Genomic DNA, 20,273 nt, shown 5'->3' with positions numbered 1-20,273 from the left:
ACGGCTGCAGCTGTTCCAGGAGGGGGTGTCGGCAGAGAGAGGGGGTCACTGTGGGGAGGGGAGGCAGTTGTTGTAGGTGGGGGTCCAGGCATGCGGTGTCAGCCAAGCAGCCAGGCAAGGTGGGGTGTCTGGGGACATTAGTCCGAGAAGGGGGTGGGACCCTAATCTGCCGCCCCTCTCCCTGAGGGGTGGGGCATGGCGAGGACTAACTCGCGGGCTGCTCAGATCACCCACTTTCCACATGTGGTGCTGACCCCCACGGCCAGCACTAATCCCACATCTGCGATGACCCCCCCATACCTCCTGCCTGGCCTGTTCTTGGTGAGGCCGTGGCTGTCCCCCCAGTGCAGGGATACCCCGTGAACAGTGGCAGAGGGAAGGGTCTGACAAGGGTCCTCGCTCTCCCGGGAGGACCCATCTGCCTCTGGCCACAGACGGCCTCCAGCTGGGCAGGTCCGGGGTCTCCACCCTCATGGTCCCATCCAGCTCTCGGGGACAGCTAAGCCCAAAGGTGCCCCATGGGTGTCACCACCCAAACCCTTTCTGCCACCAGCCAGGGACGACAGAGGCAGAGGTCCTGAGTGGTAAGCGGGTGGTGAAGCGAGCAGAGCCCACCCCCGGCCCCCCAGCAGGAGCGGGTTCCCACTAGGAGGGCGAGGCGGCTCCTTGGGGCCTGGGGAGAGAACCGGTCAGCCCCGGCACACGCTGTAGTCAGCTTCGCAAACCGCCAGGAAGGACGGCCCCGCGGCTGTAAATACCATCAGAGGAGCAACCTCGCCTTTTGTAAAAGCCCGATGCTGGCTCTCAGGGTCTCCGTGCCCCCACGCGCCCACAGCCTGCTCACGCATGGACTAGCTGTCCAGCAGATACTCAAAGACCCCCATCCATCTGAGAATGAACGAGAAAGCAGAAGACCCCCAAGATAGGGGCGTTTTCTCACCAAACAAGGTGGCAGCTTCCGAGGCGCTCAGGCTGAACTGGGACTCGAGGAACTTGGGGCCAAACGTGGACATGCCTGCGATGAGTGTCGCCTCGGTGGCCCCAGCCAGGCAGAGCAGGATGAACATGGGGTTCTTCAGGAGGAGCCAGATGGAGCTGGACAGCAGAGGGGGCAACAGAGACCAGAGAGGAGACAGAGGTCAGAGTGGGCCAGAGCCAGCGTCTGAGGAAGTCGCGGTTCCCAAGGTCATGGCCCTTCCCGCCCGAGGACACAGAGCCTCGGTTTTGAGAGGAGAGTGGGGTGGGGTGCAGGTGAGCTGGGGGCACCCCACAACTATTCTAGAGAAACTGAGAGGGGTCGACGCTGGGCTGTGGCAGGTGGAGAACTGTCGCCTTGACTCTGAGCCTGCGGCTTGCGACGGCTGCTGAGTCTGATGACGGAAGGACCTTATCCTGGGCCAGCGTTCCGGCTTCGGCAGGGGGAGAGACCCTGAGTGGCCGTGACTCTGTTTAATCACCTCCAGGGGCTGCTGGGAGGACCAGCAGAGGGGCCTGAACCAGGAGCCGGGGGGCTGGAGGGAGGCAGCTGTCACCAAGTCCAGGACTGGACTAGCCCCCTCGAAAGGGGAACAGGATGCTGAGGGGGGCTCCTTCTCAACCAGCAGCCCTTGAGAAGGGGGCAGGAAGCCCTATGGATTTGGACAGAGAGGCCCCTCCAGGGAGCCCCTGGGGGGCTTGGCTGGCTCCCCAACTTCTCTTGGTGAGCACTTGGTGGGGTGAGGCTGGGGGCCCGAGGAAGGGGTCCCCTGGCGAACCCAGCCAGGACCCCCTTCTGAGGCAAAGGGGACTCCTGCCAGCCCGGACCGGGGGCACCCGGCCTCGGTCTCGCTATAGGGTGGAGGGAGGTGGAAGCTCGCAGAACAGGCTCCAGGAGCGGTGGCCGCAGGCCATGAACCTGGAGGTGCTGGGTCACCCCGCTGCCTCCACTTGCTCCCCCAGGGTCACAGCAGGGTGGGGGCTCCACGCCAGGCCCTGCCCCACGTCCGCCCGCTCGTGGATGAGCAAGAAGTCTCCCTGAGGGCTGCTCCTCGGCCCCACGCTCTGGTTCGTCAGGGTTTGGAGGCCGAGCAGTGTCAGCACTGAGTGCGCTGTTTAAACGCGCAAGACGCCAAGCAAGGGACCATCAAAACATCACGAGGACACAAAACAAGACAAACAAACCCCTCCTTTCTGGGCAGTGACGGAGGCTGAGCTCAGAACAGGAAACACTCGGGGTCTGGAAGGGAGGCGGCTCAGCCTTGGGGGGGCAGACACTCCCGCGGCAGGCGGCTCTCCCGCACACCTGAGCCGGGCCGGCGCCCAGGAGCTGGTGGAGGTGGTTACGCCTTGTCCCCAGAATGCGGGAGTGATGTGGGCGGGGCAGAGTTCTTTCTGGAGCCAGGTCAGGGCGGGACAGGAGCACTCTCTCAGTGACCACTGTCAGGCTACAACAACTACTACTGGACGGCGCGGAGAGCGGCCCTCCCTTGTGCACGTAATCTGAGTGGACAGCTCTCGGCTCTTCTATAAGGGAGGCAGTGCTCGTCTGTCCTCGTGCACCTGCTGCCCCGAGAACCGGCTTCCACAAAGCCCAGTCATCCTCACGGCAGAAGGGAGCCCCCGTCTGTCCAGGGGTCAGAGCTAATACCTCCCAGCACTTGGCAAAGCAACTTTGGCTCCCCTGACTCTCAGACTCTTCCTTTTGAGGACATAGGCCAACTGTAAATTGGGTTCTGGAAAGTACCAACGCGCAGCGTGGCTGCCACTAGCCTTTCGGCCCCTCCCAACACCTGGAGCAGGTGGCCGGGAGGGAGCTGCTGGTGGAGGAGGCTCCACCCGGCTTTTCAGATACAGTGGCTCTGGGAGTCTTGTCAACTCACTCAGATCAACTGCAGAAGAGCACTCACAGTCTCGTTCCCGTCCTGCTTCAAATGGGGGGACCTGATTCCGTCAAAACTGACTTTCAAACTTGAGCCCTGAAAAGGCTTCTTTCTGGTCAACTGGTTGAGTCCCACGTCCTTGAAGGAAAGACAATGGCCGTGGAGGAAAAGCCCCCCAGAGTGGGTGCTGGCCGGGTGGGGCCTCCCGTGGGCTCAGGGCATTGGCCTGTCCCCAGCACCTTCTCCAGGGTGGGGCTTTCAGGTCCTGTGTGAAGGCAAGGGGGTGCCCTGGGTGTGGTGGTCACTTCCCCGGGCCTTGCCCAGACCTGCCCAGGCCTCGGGCGCTTGGCCAGGCTCGGTGGGGAGATAACTCTCCCCAGCGGCATGCAGACGGCCTCCTTTCTTAACCCTGGCCCTCAGGCTGCTCAGCTGAAACTCTTATGTTGAATTGCTTGGAGAACTAGTTATGACCTTAGTAAAGGGCATGTGTGCCGGGATTTACTTTATTACCAGCAACTGGTTTGGTGAACTGAGCCTGGCTGAGCCTGGGCATAAACCTCCTTATCTTGGCCATGGTCCTGGGTCCCCTGGGGACCAGGCTGTCACGTGCTCAGGGCCCAGAGCTGCATGGAGGGAGCAGGTGGCCTTGCCCAAGCTCAGAGCAGCTCCACTGCAGGCACTGGGTGACACCAGGCCAGCTTGGCCTCCCTGGGGGCACCTCCTGAGTGGGCAGCTCTTCTGGGTGGTCTAACAGGAAGTGGGCAACTGGAGAGTGAAGTCCTAAATGTGGGGGGCGTGCAGCCCTCCACCCCCAGCAGCCAGCCCTCCTTCCCCTCTGAGGGGAGCAAGGCCTGGACAGCATGGGGGCTTCCCTGGAGGCCACCCTACGCCCTGATGCCCCTTCACCCTCCCTGTGTTGAAGACGGACAACAGGGGCTCATTCCTGCCACTAACAGCCCTGGCCCTACACGTGGCCAGTTAGAGGTGGCCATTCAGACTCGAGGGCACTGCAGAGGCGGGCAGGCGCTGGAGGAGGCCAAGGACTTGGGTGGGCAGCCATCCAAGGGCCTCCTCCCCCAGCCCTGGGAGAGCCCCCGGGGAATGCCTGGTTTGTTAAGAGGGGCACTTGGCAGCCGGGAGCCCCAGGCCCCACGTCCCTTAGGCCCCAGCAGCCCAGGACTCTTTGTCTCAACAGAGTGCGAAGACCACGAAGCCAGTCCGGGTCATGCACAGTGAGAGAGAGGAGAGCGGGGAGCGAAGACAACAAACAAGACACCTGTGTGCCCAGAGCAGGGCAGGTGCAGGGTGGGAGGCAGGAGGGATGCACTCGGTTCGGCTCCTTCCACGTCCTCAGAGACCCCGAGACAGGGAGGGCAGCGCCAGCGCAGAGCCCCTGTGGGCCCTGCGCACGTGGCACTTAATGAAATGGTCAGGGGATGAGGCAGAGCGAGGCCTGAGGTCCCTGGTGGCTACAGCCCCAGGAGGTCAGTCCACTGCTCCTCAGTCTTTTAGCCCAAGGTTTGGGGCCAAGACCTAAGTTTGCTGGGTCATGAGGAGGGCCAGAAGCTGAGCACTCACCACTGGCCCTGGAGGGTCACATGGACTCTCCTAGTTCGTGGTCAAGACTCAGCATGTGTGGGACCCCCAAAGGATCTTTGGGGCACATGGGTGCAAGCGAGAGGCACATCCCCCCCAAGGTCCTTACAGGGGCAGGTCGCTGATGGTTTTCCCGAAGTCGGGGTTGCTGGCCACCTTGTGGCGGCTGTCCTTCAGCTGGTGTGTTTCAGACGCTCTCATGACCACGTAGCGCTGGGAGCCTGGGCAGACACAGATGTCAGCGAGAGGCAGGGACCAGAGGCCAGCGCGAGGCCACACCTGACACCCCTGCCCTCCAGTATGGGGACGTCCGGTGGACAGAGGGTGAGAGGAGAGCCGTTGCGTGGGGATGCACCACAGGGACGGGCCCCCAGGGAAGGGGAGGTGGGAGAGAGCCAGCGGGGAACAACCTGGGGCCACAGGGAAAAAGAGGCACTGAAGGAGTACCCCCTCCCCACCACAGCTAAAACAAGCCTCTTTCGGGGCCCCAGCGAGAAGAGGCTGCAGGGGTCGAGGGAGACCACCAGCCAGCCCCGCAGCATGGCAGCACCTGCCCCCAAAGTAAGGTCCCAGACTCCCCTGTGCTCCTCGCTGGCCCAAACAACCAGGAGGGGGAGCAGGACTTCTACACGCGCAGGGGGAGCACCCACCTGGCAGCTGCCGCGGGTAGCCGAGGATGGGCACCGCGATGAGGAAGGCGGCGACCCCAGCGCCCAGAAAGCCGACCCACCAGGCGCCGACCCACAGTGGGCTCTCCGTGGTCAGCTCCGTCCTGTGGGAAGAGGCGCTTGGGGTCAGCGTCAGACCTACATGCGTCCAGAGCACACACCACATCCTTCTGCTCGCCAGTCCGTGCCGGCTCACTCTGCTCTGGCCTCAGGTCCTGATGCTCCTCCGCGGCCCCAAGGGGCTGCCTCCTGATGAGGCCATGCGGAGGCTGCGGGCCCAGGAGTGGCAGGCTCTCCCAGACAGAGCAGGACGAGGTGGCACCCCAAAGCAGCATAGAGGGGCACGGATGGTGCCCGGGCCTCGTGAAGCTCAGGGCACAGAGGGCACAGCTGGGGCGCACCTGGGACCGCGATCTGCACACAGGCTCACTTTCAAATTCAGAGCTAAGTGGGAAAGAATCATGGATGGGGGAAACCCAGGGGCGAGGGCAGAAGCCAGCCAGAGGCCCAGAGGGGCGAAAGGGAGGTGGGGAGCACCGATGCCCCGTGTGGCCACCAGACAGCAGTGCAGCCCTCCACAGGGTGGGCCGCAGCTCTGCCTTGCTCTCGCACTGGGGCGCCACACTGGCCTCGCTGCCTGCCTCCTCTTCGTGCCAAGCGGCCCAGATCCCGGCACAGGGAGAGGGTGTGGAGAGTGAGGGACATGAGCCCCACTGATCTCCAGGCACTCTGCACAGAACATGCACATTTGACGCCCATATCAGTAGCCTGAGGCCAGAGGTGGCATTTGTACCAGGTCAGAGCACTAGACACCTCGACTGGAGGGCACCATCTGCAGAGAGTCCCACGGTGCCGCGGTGCCCACCGCAAGTCTCAGCAGACAGCGGGGCAGCCATCCAGAGGGGAGACCTAGGGACGGGCCCCCGTGGAGGATGGTCCGGGCTCCAGAGCCTGCTTGGTCGGAGGGTACACTTCCTTCCTTCCCCACCTCTCCCCCGCCATCTCTCTGTTTCTTCCTGTCTCTCTGTCTCTATCTCTGTAACTCTCTCTCCTGCTCAAATTTATAAAAACCAGCGTCACAAACGAAAGATACAAGGAAACGAAAGAGACACCACGTGACATAATAAATAAATATTTGGCCTCTCCCCAGTTTCTTGATGCAGAGTTCCTGAGTCCCCTGTAATTTCCTGGGTGACAGGAGCATCTTTTGTTGCAATGTGGATACTCTTGGTGGGACCCTCGAGGGCTTCCGATGGGGCTGGTCACAGAAAGACCAACATGTGATTAGGGAGTTGGAACTGTCAGCCCCACCCCCGGACCTCTGGGAGGCTGTCAATCACTGATGGACAATGAGTCCATCAGTCGTGCTCACATAACGAACCCTCCACAAGAACCCTGACCGAAGGGATTTGGGGAGCTCCGGGGGGCAAGCACGAGGATGCTGGGTGGGTGGCGTACCGCCAGAGGGCGTGGAAGCTCCCGCCACCCTACACCTTGCCCCGCGCATCTCTTCCATCTGGCCGTTCCTGAGTCGCATCCTGTATAATAAACTGGTCACCTAGTAAAGTGTGAAGTGCCCTCCTGAGTTTGGTGGGCTGTTCTGCAAATTACCGAGCCCAAGGAGGGGGTCGTGGGAACCTCTGATTTGTAGCCAAGGTGGACAGAAGTTGGGGGTGACCCAGGACCCAGTACTTGCGGCTGGCGTCTGAAGTGGGGTGGCCTTGTGGGACTGAGCCCTTAACCTGTGGGGTCTGCACTGACTTCAGGGAGTCAGTCTCAGAACTGAGTTGAATTTAGGGCACCCCACACAAAATAATCTGATGCTGGCAGCAGAAAAACCGGCTCTTGGTTACACAAAGGGCGTTAGAGATGATGTGGCCTGGTCCCGCCTGGTCCGGGGAGCTGTCTGTCCACACTGCCCCTCCCTCAGGCCAGTTCTCAAAGCCACCCACAGACTCCCAGGTCCCCTACAGAAAGGCCAGCCTGCACTTCCTCCTGCTCAGGGCTACGGTCCTCGGAGTGCAGACACTCTCACTGTGCACCCTGCTCTGTAACAACACCGCCCAGGGCCACGCGGGTCCTGCACAGACAGCGCAGGGTTTTCTCTGCGTATCAAGAGTGCCACAAGGCAGGATGGGACCCAGACACTCACCGTTGGCCTATTTCTGTGTAAATGTTCAGCAGGGCGCCTCCGATCAGGTAGCCGGCTGCGGGGCCGAGGATGGCCGCCGTGTAAAAGATGGCTGGAAGGGAAGCAGAGTGCTGGGGGCTCACAAGCGTCTGACACTCAGAAGACACGTGGGGCCCGCCTAAGAGAAGACCCCTCCCCACACCTGCGTTTCTGCAGCTGTCTGTCCCCCGGCACCACCTCCACCACCTGAGGCGCTGCAGGTGGAACAAAGCCTGTGCTCACCTGCTGCCTCGCTAGGAGCACCTGTGGCCACATGTGACCATGTGTGGCCAACGGGGAAATGCATGTAAGGGCTTGGATGAGGCCAGGCTCCAAGGAGGCGCCAGGTCAGTGTCAGCAGCCATCATCACACCCTGCCTGTCCCCTCACTGGCCCCACTCACCGATGTAGACTGGCGAGTAGCTGGACTTGACATTCTCGTCCAGGTAGGTGACACCCAGAGTGTAGAGGGGCGTGGCGCCCACGCCGTGCAGGAACTGACCCAGCATGAAGACCAGCCTGTAGCTGGACAGACCTGAGGTGCTCTTCCCACACGCCACGCTGCGGTTGGCCTGACACGTCCCGATGCCTTCGTCCACCTCCACCTGGTAGGGGCCCGAGGTGAAGTGGGGCAGCGCGAACACCAGCGAGCCGGCACCCATGACCAGGACACCCCAGCCCAGCCAGCGCGGCTTGTGTCCACTGCCCCCGAAGTAGCTGACGAAGGTGAGGCAGAAGCAGGCGGCCACGTCGTAGGAGCTGGCGATGAGGCCGCTCTGGTAGCTGAGCAGGTCGTAGCGCCGCTCGATGGAGGTGATGACGGTGTTGATGAAACCGTTCACCGTCATGCCCTGCAGGAAGGAGGCCACGCACAGGAAGAGCAGGAAGCCCCTGGGCGTGTTGAAGGCCTGCAGACACTCAGGGGCGAAGGCCCACCAGCCACACGCCAGGCGCTTGGGCCCTGCCGACACGTAGCGCACCTCACGGGCCGCCGGGGGCCCATGCTTCTCAGCCGGCAGCTGGCACAGTGGCTGGCTGCAGGAGTCCAGGGGGCTGTGGGTGGCGGAACGCAGGGCGCCGGGGCTCAGAGGCGAGCCGATCGATGCCCGCCGGCTGGGGGGGGTGTGGCCACACCCGCTGTCCACGGCCGAGGGCAGGCTGGGGAAGACCAGCTGTGGCGTGGAGAGGAGCGGCTTGTCCCCCGTTGAGTGCTGGGGCATCTCTGCCGAGGGGGTGACAGTGCCAGCAGTGGAAGTCGCCAAACAGTGTCCCAGCGGCCAGTTTGTTCTGTGAGAAAAAGTTCTGGTGAGCAAACGTGCACCCCCCTCGAACGCATTCATGTCCCAGCGAGAACATTTACGCACGCCCTGTCCTTCAGGGCCGCCAGTGGCTCTGCCTGCCAGGTACCGTCTGGGGGGTTGACCCGCCCTGAGCAGCCCCCTCCCTGAATCCAGGGCCCCACCTGGACCCACACACTCAGGGTAGCACGTCTGTGGCCACAGCTCGGCGGTGGGTGGGCATGTGCCCCGGCCTGGTCACAGGGCAGAGCCAGCCCAAATGAGGCCACAAAGGGGAGAGTGGAGCCGAGACACAGCAGGACCGAGTCAGACGCCCATGGGAGCCCCTGAATCACCCTGACCTTTGCTCCCCCAATGGCCTGCTCGGCCTGTGTGAGCTGTGTGTTCTGCCATTTGCAGGTGAGGGTCCCTGAGAGCCCCGTGTGGAAACTCTTCACGCGGAGCATGGAGTGCAGTGGGCTCTTCCCTAACTCACAGCCTGCCAGCCGTAGCCGCCCTGTAGCATAAAGAAGAAATGTATCCTAGGCCAGAGCTTGGAGGGTGTGGGAAATGAGGAGGGGGCATGAGCAGCGGGCCTGGACCCCAGCCTAAGCGCAGCAGCTCTGGGATGGCGCCCAGCAGGAGGGTTGGCGGCACTGGGCCTCACTGGTTCCACGCAGCTGTGTTCCGTCTTGCGGCGGTTTTTTCAAAACAGTAAACCAAGCTGTGGTCTGCAGCCCTGTGGACCAGTTCACAGGAAGGCGTGCTGGCCCTCCACCTTCCTGCTGACCTCCCCACCAGCCCGGTCCTGTCGCCTGCTGGGCCCTCACTTCCCATTCCTGCCCCACCATCCAGCAGGAGCTCGGCTGTGGTTGAGCCATGACTGCGTGGCGAGGCTCCCGGGGGCTCCCCGCGCATCCCGAATGCCCCTGCCCCCGACTCCTACGTTTAGACGGGTGGCACTTACTGCCAGTAAACAGCTCCTCCTGGATGCCCCAAGGCTGCCTAGGACTCCAGGAGCTACAACCATTCTGCATCTTAAGAGGCAAAAAGCTGGTTTTCGGCCAGAAATAAACCGGTTAACACACGAGCACACGGTTGCCGCGACAGAAAGCAGTCGGTCTTTGCTGTACTCGCACGGCTCCGGGCACCCTCGGCCGAGGGGCTTCCGCAGCCTGCAACACACTTCCCATCGGAGGAGCTGCGTCCTCCCAGCAAAAGAGACTGTTGGAGCCCAAAGCCCGCACTCAGAAAGTGAGTGTGTTTGGAGACAGGGCCTCAGGTAACACGAGGCCACGGCGGGGGGGGGGGGGCCCTGGTCCGCTAGGACTGCTGTCCCTTCGAAAAGGGAAATTTGGCCACAGACGCGCACGGGGAGAGCACGGTGAGAAACGACGACGGCCGTCCACTGGCGAGGAGCAAGGCCTGGAGCCGATCCTCCCTCACGGTTTCGGAAGGAACACCCTGCCCACACCCTCGGCTCGGACTCCCCGTCTCCAGAACAGAGACAATAACTGTCTGGGGTCCTTTGTCCGGCAGCCCCAGGACACTGACACACCCTTTGCCTTTCAGGTCGGGCCACTTCACGTGCAGAGGCTCCAGCGTGTCTGAAGCACCGTCACTCTGGAGACGATCACGTCACAGAGGCACAAGAAGCACCATGGGTTTGCGCTCAGAGGCGGGGGGGAGCTGCCTGCTGGCCTCACCCAGGGCTGGGCCCCCTTAGCAGCAACACGGAGCCCCAAGGGGTCCTCAGACCCAGACGCACCTGGCACAGGGCTTCACTTCCACCCCCACCCTCACCACACGCAAGGACACTGGGGCGGGCCGACACGGAGATGCTGCTGGAGGGGGCTGGCGCCGCCTCCAGAGTTGTATTTCAGACCAAATTTCTAGGCTGAGATTCCTTCAAGGAGACTAGGCATGGAACATGGCTCTGCTGGGCCCTCACTGGGGACCCGGAAGGGGGCAAATGACGGCCCCCGCAATAAGGCACTTCCACCCAGACGCCCTGAGGGTGACCTTATCTGGAAACAGTGTGTGCAGCTGTGATTCAGGATTTGGGATGAGGTCATCCCGGACTGGGGCACCCAAGTCCAGGGACAAGCGTCCTTAGAAGAGGACACAGAGAAGCCACGTGGTGACGGAGGCAGAGATGGAAACCATGCAGCCACAAGCCAAGGGACACCTGGGGCCCCCAGAAGCTGGGCGAGGCAGGAGGGAACCTCCCCGGGGCCTCTGGAGGGGGCCCCGCCCTGCCCACACCTGACCTCAGCCTGCCCATCTCCAGAACTGGAGGAGGACACCTTCCTGTTGTTTCACACCCTCTGGCTCATGTGCTTTGTCACAGCAGCCCTGGGACACTGGTACCGCCCCCCGAGGAGGCAAAGAGGAGTCACATACTACCCCCCGGATCCAGGAGGTGGAGTCTGAGCAGAACAGATGCTCAGAACAGGAGGTGAGCAGGGCAGGAGGCACCCACACCCGCTGGGCTGCGGGTGGGGAGGGTACGTCGGGAGGGCTGCCCCCAGCAAGGGCCTTTGCGATCCGAGAGCAAAGAGGGCTTTGCAGCCGCCAAGCAGACACTTCTGTGCTCGGAGGGCAGGTGGCTGCTTTAGTTTGTTGCTTTTTTTTTAAAGAAAAGAGCATCGTTATCCTGTGTCGTCCCTGCAGACACACTGGGAACCAACCCAGGCTGATAGCAGGGGTGTCCACAGTGGCCGCACCCAGGTCTGGGATGTAGTGTGGCACTTGAAGAGATCTGACAGCGCTGGCTGCCCTCGCTCCCCACCCTCCGTGGACCGAGCCCAGGGGCTGGGGGTTCCGGGTGCTTCTGCCACAACCTCCGCCTGCTCCTGGCCTTCTCGGCACAGCCACCTCACCGAGGCAGCAGGCGAGTGGCCACCGCCACGCTCCTCTGTGCAAGTAGAAGGGTGCGCCCGCTTAGCTGACGTAAGCCTCCCCCCAGGGCTCCTCTCTGGCCTTCCCTGGGCGGGGCTGCGGGTGCAAATGTCACTGGCCGGGGAACATGGTAAGCTCTGAAGACCCCACTCCACGGGATATCTCGGCACCATCCCACGATGTTGCCACACATTTCCAGGCTGTGTGCAGGTCGCTGGTGCACACCTGGCCCTGGCCCCCCCGACAGGGAAGGGAAGCAGGCCCAGAGGGGTCATCAGCAGTTTGCCCCAAGCCACACAGCCGGCCTAGCAGCCGTTAGGACTCGACCCACACTGTCTGGCTCCAGAGCCCTGTGCGTGTGTCACAGCCGTCCCCGCTGACATTTTATTGAAAGACCCATGACCAATTGCATTTACACATGGGGCCGGCTGTTTACCCTGGAAACTGGTGCTGGCAGGCGTCGGCCGCCGTGTCTGGAGGCCGTGCGTGGGCAGCAGAAATTCTACTGCAGCCCTTCCCCGGGTGCCCAGGCCCAAGCCCGGCGTTTTACTTATAGTGCCACCACCTCTGTGCAAGCTGGCACGGCAGGCGAGGTCGCGAGAGGAGCTGGAAAGAGAACACCTAAGGAAGGGCGATGTTCGTGTTAGAGAAGGACGGGCAAATCTTCAGGAGGAGCAGAAGGCGATGCTCCCCTTCACGGGACGGAGCCAGGACGGACCTACTGCACATTTACCGCAAGCACTCGATGGCCACGTGCAGCCTGGATGAGAGCGACAAGCCCTGGGACAGGGCAGCTCTGCCACCCAGTAGCCTGCAACTCAGACAGGCTGCCACCTGGAGATGCAGAAAATACGAGAAACGCCCAAACTCACCCGAAATTCCAAGGCCCAGAGGCTGTGATGCGTCAACCCCGTGGTATGCTTTCCTCTAGTATTTTTTCTCAATGCACGTGCACATGCACACACACACGTACCAACATACATCTGTGTGCATGCACACCAACGTGTGCACACATAACCGCCTGCACCTTCACACACACGCAAATGACGGGGCACTGGACCTCATCTCTGGGTGGGGACACACCCCAAAGGGAAGGACCCAAAACCAGCCAAGGGGCTGGCCGGGGAAGCAGGGTATGCAGTGGCCTGTGGGGATGGAGGGTCAGTGCTGATGAGGACTCTGGAATCCCAGGTCAGTGCTCCCAGTAAGGGATCCAAAAGCTGCAGACCAAGGTATTGGTGGCGTCAAACCACTCCCCACTCCCCACTCCCCACCCACGCTGGACTGCTTTAACCCTCAGCCCAGCTGCTGCAGGAGAAACAGTTGACAGACTAGTGACGGACAGGAAGGGTCAGACCTCCAGTGGTAAAATGTTACCTGAACTAAGTGCTATGGATGTGACATGAATATTTAAAGCTCAACTCAAAATCACACACCACATACACTTCAAGTAGCAAATTGAAAACCCGACCTCAGTTGTTAGCCGGATGACCCGCCGGCAGTTGCAGCCGTACAGGTTGAGTTCCGTCAGGAGCCGGCCTCTGACGAGTCTCCTGAACCCACAGCCGTGTGACTGTGGGGTGCCCTCCCACCTTGTCTGTGATGGTGCCGTTTCTCCATCAAGTCGGCTCTCGGGTGACAGTGCCTGTTCGAGTGTTTATTATAATCTTTCACGACACCAGAGCTCTGCTCCAGGTACCGCATTCCTGGCTGGAAGGCCGGATTCTCTCTGGAAGGCTTTGGCCCCTAACAGCAGAGTCAGGAAGCGGGAGGCTGGGCCCTCGGGCTGAAGATGGAGCAGGTGGCACCTGGGATGTACCCCCCCCAGCAGCAGAGGGGGCCGGATCCTGAGCGAGTCTAGGCTGTGCGACACTTGGAATCTCACAGCCATGAGGACAGTCCTGCGTCCACGGTTTTCCGGAGGAAAGTGCCGAGTTTGTACCAAGATCTCATGTGGCTGCGTCTAGGCAGCGATGTATGGCTCTGCTGCCCTTCTGTCGGGAAACTGGGGGAAGCAGATTCTGCTCCAGACGTGGTCCTGCAGTCAGTGGACTGACACGGGGCACAAGGGCATTTTGGTCACAGCGGCTGAGTCCAGCTTTCAGACTGGGACCACACCTTCATCTCTCCTGGGCCCAGCTTGCCAACTGCAGATCTTGGGACTTGCTGGCCTCCAGAATCGCATGGACCAAGTTCTTATAATAAACCTTTATATGTGTGTATATCTCTGTCCTATTGGCTGTGTTACTCTGGGGCGCCCTGCCTGACACAGCAGCAGCTCTATTCCAACCCCTGCTGTAGGGGGGTCCTTGCTGGCATTGGGGTTCGGGGACCCCCAGGACACCATCGTATCCATGACGAGCTGCAGCCCCTACCCAAGCTGCCCACGGCTACAAATCCGAACCGCACAGGCTGTGGAGAGCAGGTGGAGGTGAGAGGCAGGTGGCCTGGAGCCAAGCCCACATTGCCACCAGGCCCGGGACAGGGCTGTGGGGAAAGACATCTGACAGGATGCCCACCACCACCATCGCTGTGCACGAACATTCCGTGGGCCTGGTGCTGGCTGGGCCCTCTCCCATGCACACACAGACCCACTGAAATCCCCCATCAGGGGAGGTGAGTCCTTCACCCCACATATTGATGGTCACTCTCCCCACCCAGCCAGATGCTCCCCACGGCTTGTGCTCGACCGCTGACACTGGACAAGTGGTAAGGTCTCCTGGGTGCTCCAGCCACGTGACCCCCAAACCAAGATGGCACAAGAAGGGGGCCTCTTGGGGAGGGGACAGGGCTGGTGGCTCTGCCCACTGCCCCCACCCCTAGCCCTAGCCCGTTGTGGCCGCCGGGCCCTGGGGTACCTGCTCACCTCTCAGCCTGACCTCTCCCTGCCGCTTTCTCGTGGGAGACCATCTGAGGCTGGAGAAGCTCTAGTGAAGCCTGAGATGACTCTCCTGGCCTGAGAGGCGCAGAAGCTGAAAATCCCCTCCTCATGTCCAAGGAGAGCGCGACCCTCCTCGTGCAGCGACCTCCAGGGCACAGTGAACACGCAGCCCTTGCAAGCAGGCAGGGCGCCCACTCTCAGGGGAGTTTATCCCATCCCCCGGCCTGTCCCCGGGCAGGGGAGAGGTAGGAGGAGGGCATCCTGGGAGTCGCCCTCCTATTGCCTGAGGCCCTCAGGCCCTCGGGAGAGTCACAGCCCTGCGGGATTAGGTGAGGGCGATTAGCGGGGAGGATCATGTGTAGCCGGCGCCTCCAGCCAAGGGCTCTGCACCTGGGGCATCGGGGGAGGGGGAGGGTGTGTGTGTGTGCGTGTGTGCGTGTGTGTGTGTGTGTGCGTGCGTGTGTGTGTGCGTGTGTGCGTGTGTGTGTGCGTGCGTGTGTGTGTGCGCGTGTGTGTGTGTGTGTGTGTGTGCGCATGTGCACATGCACGCTCTTTTAGAAGGAGACCACAGTTCTCTTTCGACTCCCACACACTGGCCTGGCCCACCAGCTGCACCTCAAAGCACGCCCTCTTTCCAAACCTCCCCCCTACCTCCACCTGCACCTCCTCCTCACGAGCCCCTGACAGCTGCACTGTGAGAAGCCAGTGGCCCCACTGGGTGGCTCCCCACAGCCTGGTCTGTGAGAACTGAGATCCAGCGTCAACAAAGGCCTGAACCAGCCGGAACACACACCCCGTCTCTGCTCACTGATGTCCAAGGGTGCTCACGCATGCAGGGCCCCGTATATGGACTCATTTCCCAGTTGGAGGCTGTCCACAAAGCGGGGCAGGTAGGAAGGACACAGGATTACTGAGAGCAATATTTTAAGCCTTGGCTGGTGGCCCCTGGTCCTTGTCGGCCTGGCTCCTGTGGGATAGTCTGGCTCCAGCAGCTCAGGCCAGAACAGTAGGGCTGCTCCCAGGCTCCCCCAGAACCCCGCCCAGAACTCAGCAGGAGGGGAAGAATGACAGGTTTCATTTCTCCTTCTCTTTATGCTCCAGCCAGTAGGTTCTCGCTGCACCTGATGGCTCTGAGGCTGCCAGTGGCAACCCATGCCACTGGGACGTGCCTGCACCAACATGGCAGCCCCTGCCTGGGCTCCTGCACAGCCCCTGCCACCCAGGCCATTCCCCCCCCCACCCCCACCCTCATGACCTCAGTCTTTCCCCTCATGACCTGGGGACTCTGCAGGCAGCTCCCTTCTCTGGCCTCCTACATCCATCCTGGTGCCTCTTCCTATGAGTCCGGGAGTGGAGACGAGACTCAAAGCTATTCATAGAGCGGATGCTGGTGGCAGGATCTAGGTGGCCACTGCAGTGCACGGTACACCCGATTTGCATACCTGGTGACCATGAGCAGGTGAGCGGGTGGGAGGTCAGCTGCTTTGCATGGAGGCTAACAATGCAGGACTGTCTGAGAGAGCATGAAAGGGCCTGTCCCTCAGGGAGTGTCCTGCTGTCTCAGCACAGACATTCCTGCTCCCACCCTTGTCCCCATGGCCCGAGCCCAGGAGTGTGGGGAGGGCAGGAGAAGCCAGAGGGAGGCGTGTGTAAGTTCACTCATCCGTCTGACCCCTAACACTTGACCCCTGGGGCTGGAAACAAAGCCAGTCTCCGTGCCATGCAGGGGCACGCGCAGGGGGAGGACGCACAGGGGCTGCCTGGAGCCAGGCAGGCGCTCCCCCCTCAGTCCTCTCTGGGCCTCAGTTTCTCCACTGTAACAGGGGCGTGACATCATAGGGAAGAAGCAGTGGGTCCCCGAGGGGAAGACCCAGCCCCTCTGCTCACAGTGGGTCTGGACACCACGTGGGGCTTGTGAGAAACACAGACTTGCAGAAGGGCCGCACGGGGCTTGGGGTGCTGGGGGGAGGTGGCTCTGTCCACAGGATGAGCCTGTGGGTCCAAAGATCAGGCCCACAGTGCCTGCTGAGAGGTAGACCCCACAATAAACTGCTCGCCAGCCTGGGGCGGGAGCAGGCACCACCCTCAGCCCCGCCAGCTCACACCCTCTCTGGCTGGGCCGAGGGGCGAGGCCTCAGCTACCTCCAAGTCTTCCCAGATCAAAAAGCCATGGAGAAAGGCAGCCCCCAGGGCGAGGGTGCTCACTTGGAGCCGGGCCCGTGTGGGAGGAGAAGACCTGTTGACGGCCCCACAGCCCGTGAGCCTGCGACTCTCTGGGCACTGATAAGTGGAGCCTGCCAGGCCTTGGCCAGGAAGCCCTGCTCTGCCTTTGGTCCTTGGTGGGCCTCAACTGGCCACACCGTGAGTGGCTTTTGCAAAAGACATGTGGTCTGTGAAGGCATGCACCTGCCCCTGGAAATGTGGTCCGAGAGGCTAATTCTGTGTAACCCTGGCAGGAAGGGGCTGAGCCGCGGCCAATGGGGGAACATGAGGGCTGTCTGAGGACAGCAGGCTGAGGGCTGAGCAGGTCCAGCAGCAGGACGAGTCCTCACGAACAGCCTAGGGGGGGTGCAAGCTGGGGTCCAGCGAGCTGGCAGCCAGGCCAGTTTCCTCTTCTTCCTCCAGCAGGGCCTGGGCTCCACTAAGTCACACGACAGCCCAGTCACATGAGGCCTGAGCTGGTGCCTCCCTCCTGCTCAGAGGCAGAATCCTGGAAGCCTGTCTGATTACCTGCCAGGCTGGAGACTGGGTCCTGCCCTGTGGTCAGCTCCCACACCCACCCCGACCACACCACGGCCAGACAAGCAGCTGGATGTCCGGAACAAATGCAGCCTTCAGGTTCTGAGGATTATTGTATATCCCCTTCCAAAAGCAGACAATGAGCTCTTTGCCATGCCTGAGAGCAGGAGACCAGGTGGCTTCGGAAGGAATATTTTCATGGTGTCTGTCCACACCCAGCTGGACGAAACAACGGAGGAAGCAGGAGTAGGACTGGGCAGTCCTCTGGGTCCCCCGCTGGCCAGCTGCCCCAGCCCAGCTCCCTCTCATCCTCGAGCACCAGGCTCTGGGCCGGCGACCTGCCCGTGAGCCACGGGGAGGCCCCAGGTCAAACAGCACAGTCGGCAGAGACTCGCTCCAGCGCATGAGTCCACAGAGCTGTGAATTTATACTGGCTCAGCAGTGCTGTCCTGGGAAATGGAGTAACACTCACAGAGACTTCTAGATGGACGGCATTTCAGAGACAATGCTAAGCTGGTCATTCAACTCAGATTTCACAAGGAGCTGAGGAAACCTTTGCTGTTCGGAAGCCAGATGTTGAGCTGGAACCCAAGCTGCAACCTTGGGTTTGTCAAGGCACGGCTCCGATGAGGCCCGGGAGACCGACTCTGGGCTGAGTCGCCTGCAGTCAGGCCCTCTCACAAGGACAGAGGACAGTCCCAAGACCTCCACTCACACGACCCTTCTGCCCGACCTCCAGGCACCGGCCACCAAACCACGGCGGAGGGAGGAACTCGGCTGGGAGCCACCTGGCACCTGCTCACGGGCCACACCCAGGGAGCTGTGGAGGAGGTCACAGCCACCCAGAACAAAGCAGCTCGATGAAAAACTTCCAGGTAGTATCCGCCGGCCCTACCCAGCAGGACAGCGACACAGGTCCCGATGCAGGGCTGCTAGGAGCATGGGGCCCAGCAACAGGCCCTTCCTCCTCTCCCCGCAGCAGCACGTGGGAAAGCCAGCGCTGCACGCTTGCTCCCCGAGAGGACCCTCCACGTCCCACGATACTGGCTATGCTGGCCAAAGGCTCCTGTCCCCTTAGCTGCAGGCCGACCTTTTGGGACACTGTTCCTGGCTCTCCTGGGTCGAATTCTCCCCACCAGAGACAGAGCTGTGAGATGTCTGGAGTCACACAAACCTGGATTCAAACGTCTCCACCTCGAACTAGCTGTGTGATGGTGAGCAAGTCACTTAATGGCTCAATGCCTCAGTTTACTCCTCTGTAAACTGGGTGGGACAGTAGCCACCTCCTGCTGGTGTTGTGCGGGTTAGATGAGATACTACTCAAGGCACTTGGCACAGGGCCTGGCATATGCTGACTGGTCAGTAAACAGCTCCTGTCGTCAGTAATGTGATGGCTATCGTCAGATTCATAAACGGAGTGGGTAAAACCAGGCGCTGGCCCTCCTCTGAAGTCCACGTGCCTGCCCTGCCCCAAATAAAAACTTAGCAGCGTGGCCGGGCTGGGGCTCTCATGTCCCAGAGGGGCTCCCCGAGCCCGTCTCTGATTAGACAGAGGAAAGATAAGTTCCAAAGAGCAGAGCAGGAGCCGGACTGGGAGGCTGGTGCCCTCCTGTGGAAAACTACCGCGGGCATTAGCGTGTCAGACCGACACAGGCCTGGCAGCCGAGGCTGACAGCGGCGCTGACCCACACTGCCCGAGCCAGCTTCTCCCCACACGGTTCTGCCGGCAGAGGCCCGCTCCCAGGAGGTGCAAGTCCCTGCGTCTGACCCGGGTTCCTCGGTTTCCCGGTCCGGGGTCAAGTGTGTCCACCAGGCGTCAAGGGTGGGCCCGCACTCTCGTTTCCATCCTCCCCCTCCCCTTGCCCACACCCCGGGGCGCCTGGGTCGCCCAGCCAAGGCTCTGCGCCAGGCACGGGGACCTCCGGTGGCAGGGTGGGGACAGGGGCGCGGCGGAAGTCTCCGCGGCTGGGGACCCGCCCCATGCCCTGGCCGGGTAGCCCGCCCCGCGAAGGCGGCTCCGCCCGCGCTCCCCTCCCCCAGGTGCCTGGAGCGCGGCTGGTGCGAACAAAGCGCGGCCGCCCACGAGAAACTTCTGTGCTGACGATCTTCTCCTTGACTCAGCACAGCCGCATACGCCGGAGGTGGGGGCCCGCCGCAACCCTGGAGCTCCGGGAGGCGCGTTTGTCCCCAGCCCGACTCACGTGGCCTGTGCCAGGGTGCGCGCCCCGCCACCTGCCAGGCTACCTGCCCTGGCCACTGCCTCCATCTCCGCCAGAGCCCCAACCACTGCTCATCCCCTTCCTTCTACGCCTGTCTCCTCGGAGGCTTCCCGCCTGGAGAGCTGGCAGCGAGAGGGGGATGCAGTTTGCGTCTGATTCCCCAGAGGCAGCCGGGCTGCCGGGCGCTGGTCCGCGCTTGGTCCCGCCCTCCCGTCCGAGGACGGCTCTGGGCACACTGCCGGGGCCCGGCCTCCCGCCCCGCCCGGCATCCCCAGCCGCGCCAGCGCCGGCGCCACCTCGATCCGGCTGGCTCCTGCCCAACATCCGCGGGCACCTGCTGCGCTCCTCACGTCAGCATGTCGGCCCGGCGAACCTGGGCGCCCCGACCCTCCGCGGCCCTCGCCCGGGGGAGCACTCACCGTTCCAGGTGCCCCGCCGCCGCGCTGCGCACCAGGCTCTGGCGGTCCTCTAGCAGCCCACTCCAGCTTCATTCATCCGCTCGCGGCCCGCCCCCGTCGCAGACAGTCGGCGGCCTGGCCTCCCCTGCTCGGGCCAATGGCTGCGCCTTGCGAGCGGAGCCCGGCCCCCCAGAGCATCCGGGCCCGCCCACTAAAGTGACAGCTGCGGGAGCGCGCGGCCTGGGCCAGGGCGGCAGCGGGCGCGGATGCAGGGGCGAGGGGCGGGGCCGGGGGCGGAGCAGAGAGGAAGGGGCTTGCGACTCGAGCCGGCGAGGGGCGGGGCGGAGGGACTGGGGCCCCAGGCTGCTGCACCTCTCCACCCTCCAGGTGGCCATCGCCCAGGAACCGAGGGCGCCCTCGGAGCCGGGCACGGCACCCCGCGCCTTCCGCTGAGTAATCGCTCCCTAGCCCCGAGAGACCCGGCATCCTGGAGCTACAGGCCGGGAAACAGAGAGCTGAGCGGTGAAGTCCGTTCCCCGGGCCACGCGGCGACTCAGTTTCGAACT

The 20,273-nt window shown here is 62.4% G+C and overlaps 1 protein-coding gene across 3 annotated transcripts in view; it reads right to left on the bottom strand.

Moving 5' to 3' along the window:
- The window catches only part of SLCO4A1 (solute carrier organic anion transporter family member 4A1), a 26,658-nt gene extending 6,385 nt beyond the window's left edge, over nt 1–20,273 (bottom strand). The window contains exons 1-6 of one of the 3 annotated variants that reach the window (XM_008529168.2): nt 19,729–20,273; nt 7,696–8,579; nt 7,275–7,365; nt 5,105–5,226; nt 4,564–4,675; nt 941–1,095 (exon numbers count right to left, since the gene is read on the bottom strand). In XM_008529168.2, coding sequence (XP_008527390.1) covers nt 941–1,095; nt 4,564–4,675; nt 5,105–5,226; nt 7,275–7,365; nt 7,696–8,512 — 1,297 coding nt within the window. In that variant the 5' untranslated portion in view covers nt 8,513–8,579; nt 19,729–20,273. Of the gene's footprint in view, nt 1–940; nt 1,096–4,563; nt 4,676–5,104; nt 5,227–7,274; nt 7,366–7,695; nt 8,580–12,941; nt 13,040–19,291; nt 19,497–19,728 lie in introns of those variants that run through there. The other 2 variants (XM_070587758.1, XM_008529169.2) reach the window with 2 other exon arrangements.

This window comes from Equus przewalskii, chromosome 21 (genome assembly GCF_037783145.1).
Source record: "Equus przewalskii isolate Varuska chromosome 21, EquPr2, whole genome shotgun sequence".
NCBI lineage: Eukaryota > Metazoa > Chordata > Mammalia > Perissodactyla > Equidae > Equus > Equus przewalskii.
Note: the sequence above shows the minus strand (reverse complement) of the source record. Positions and strands in the feature narration are given on the sequence as shown.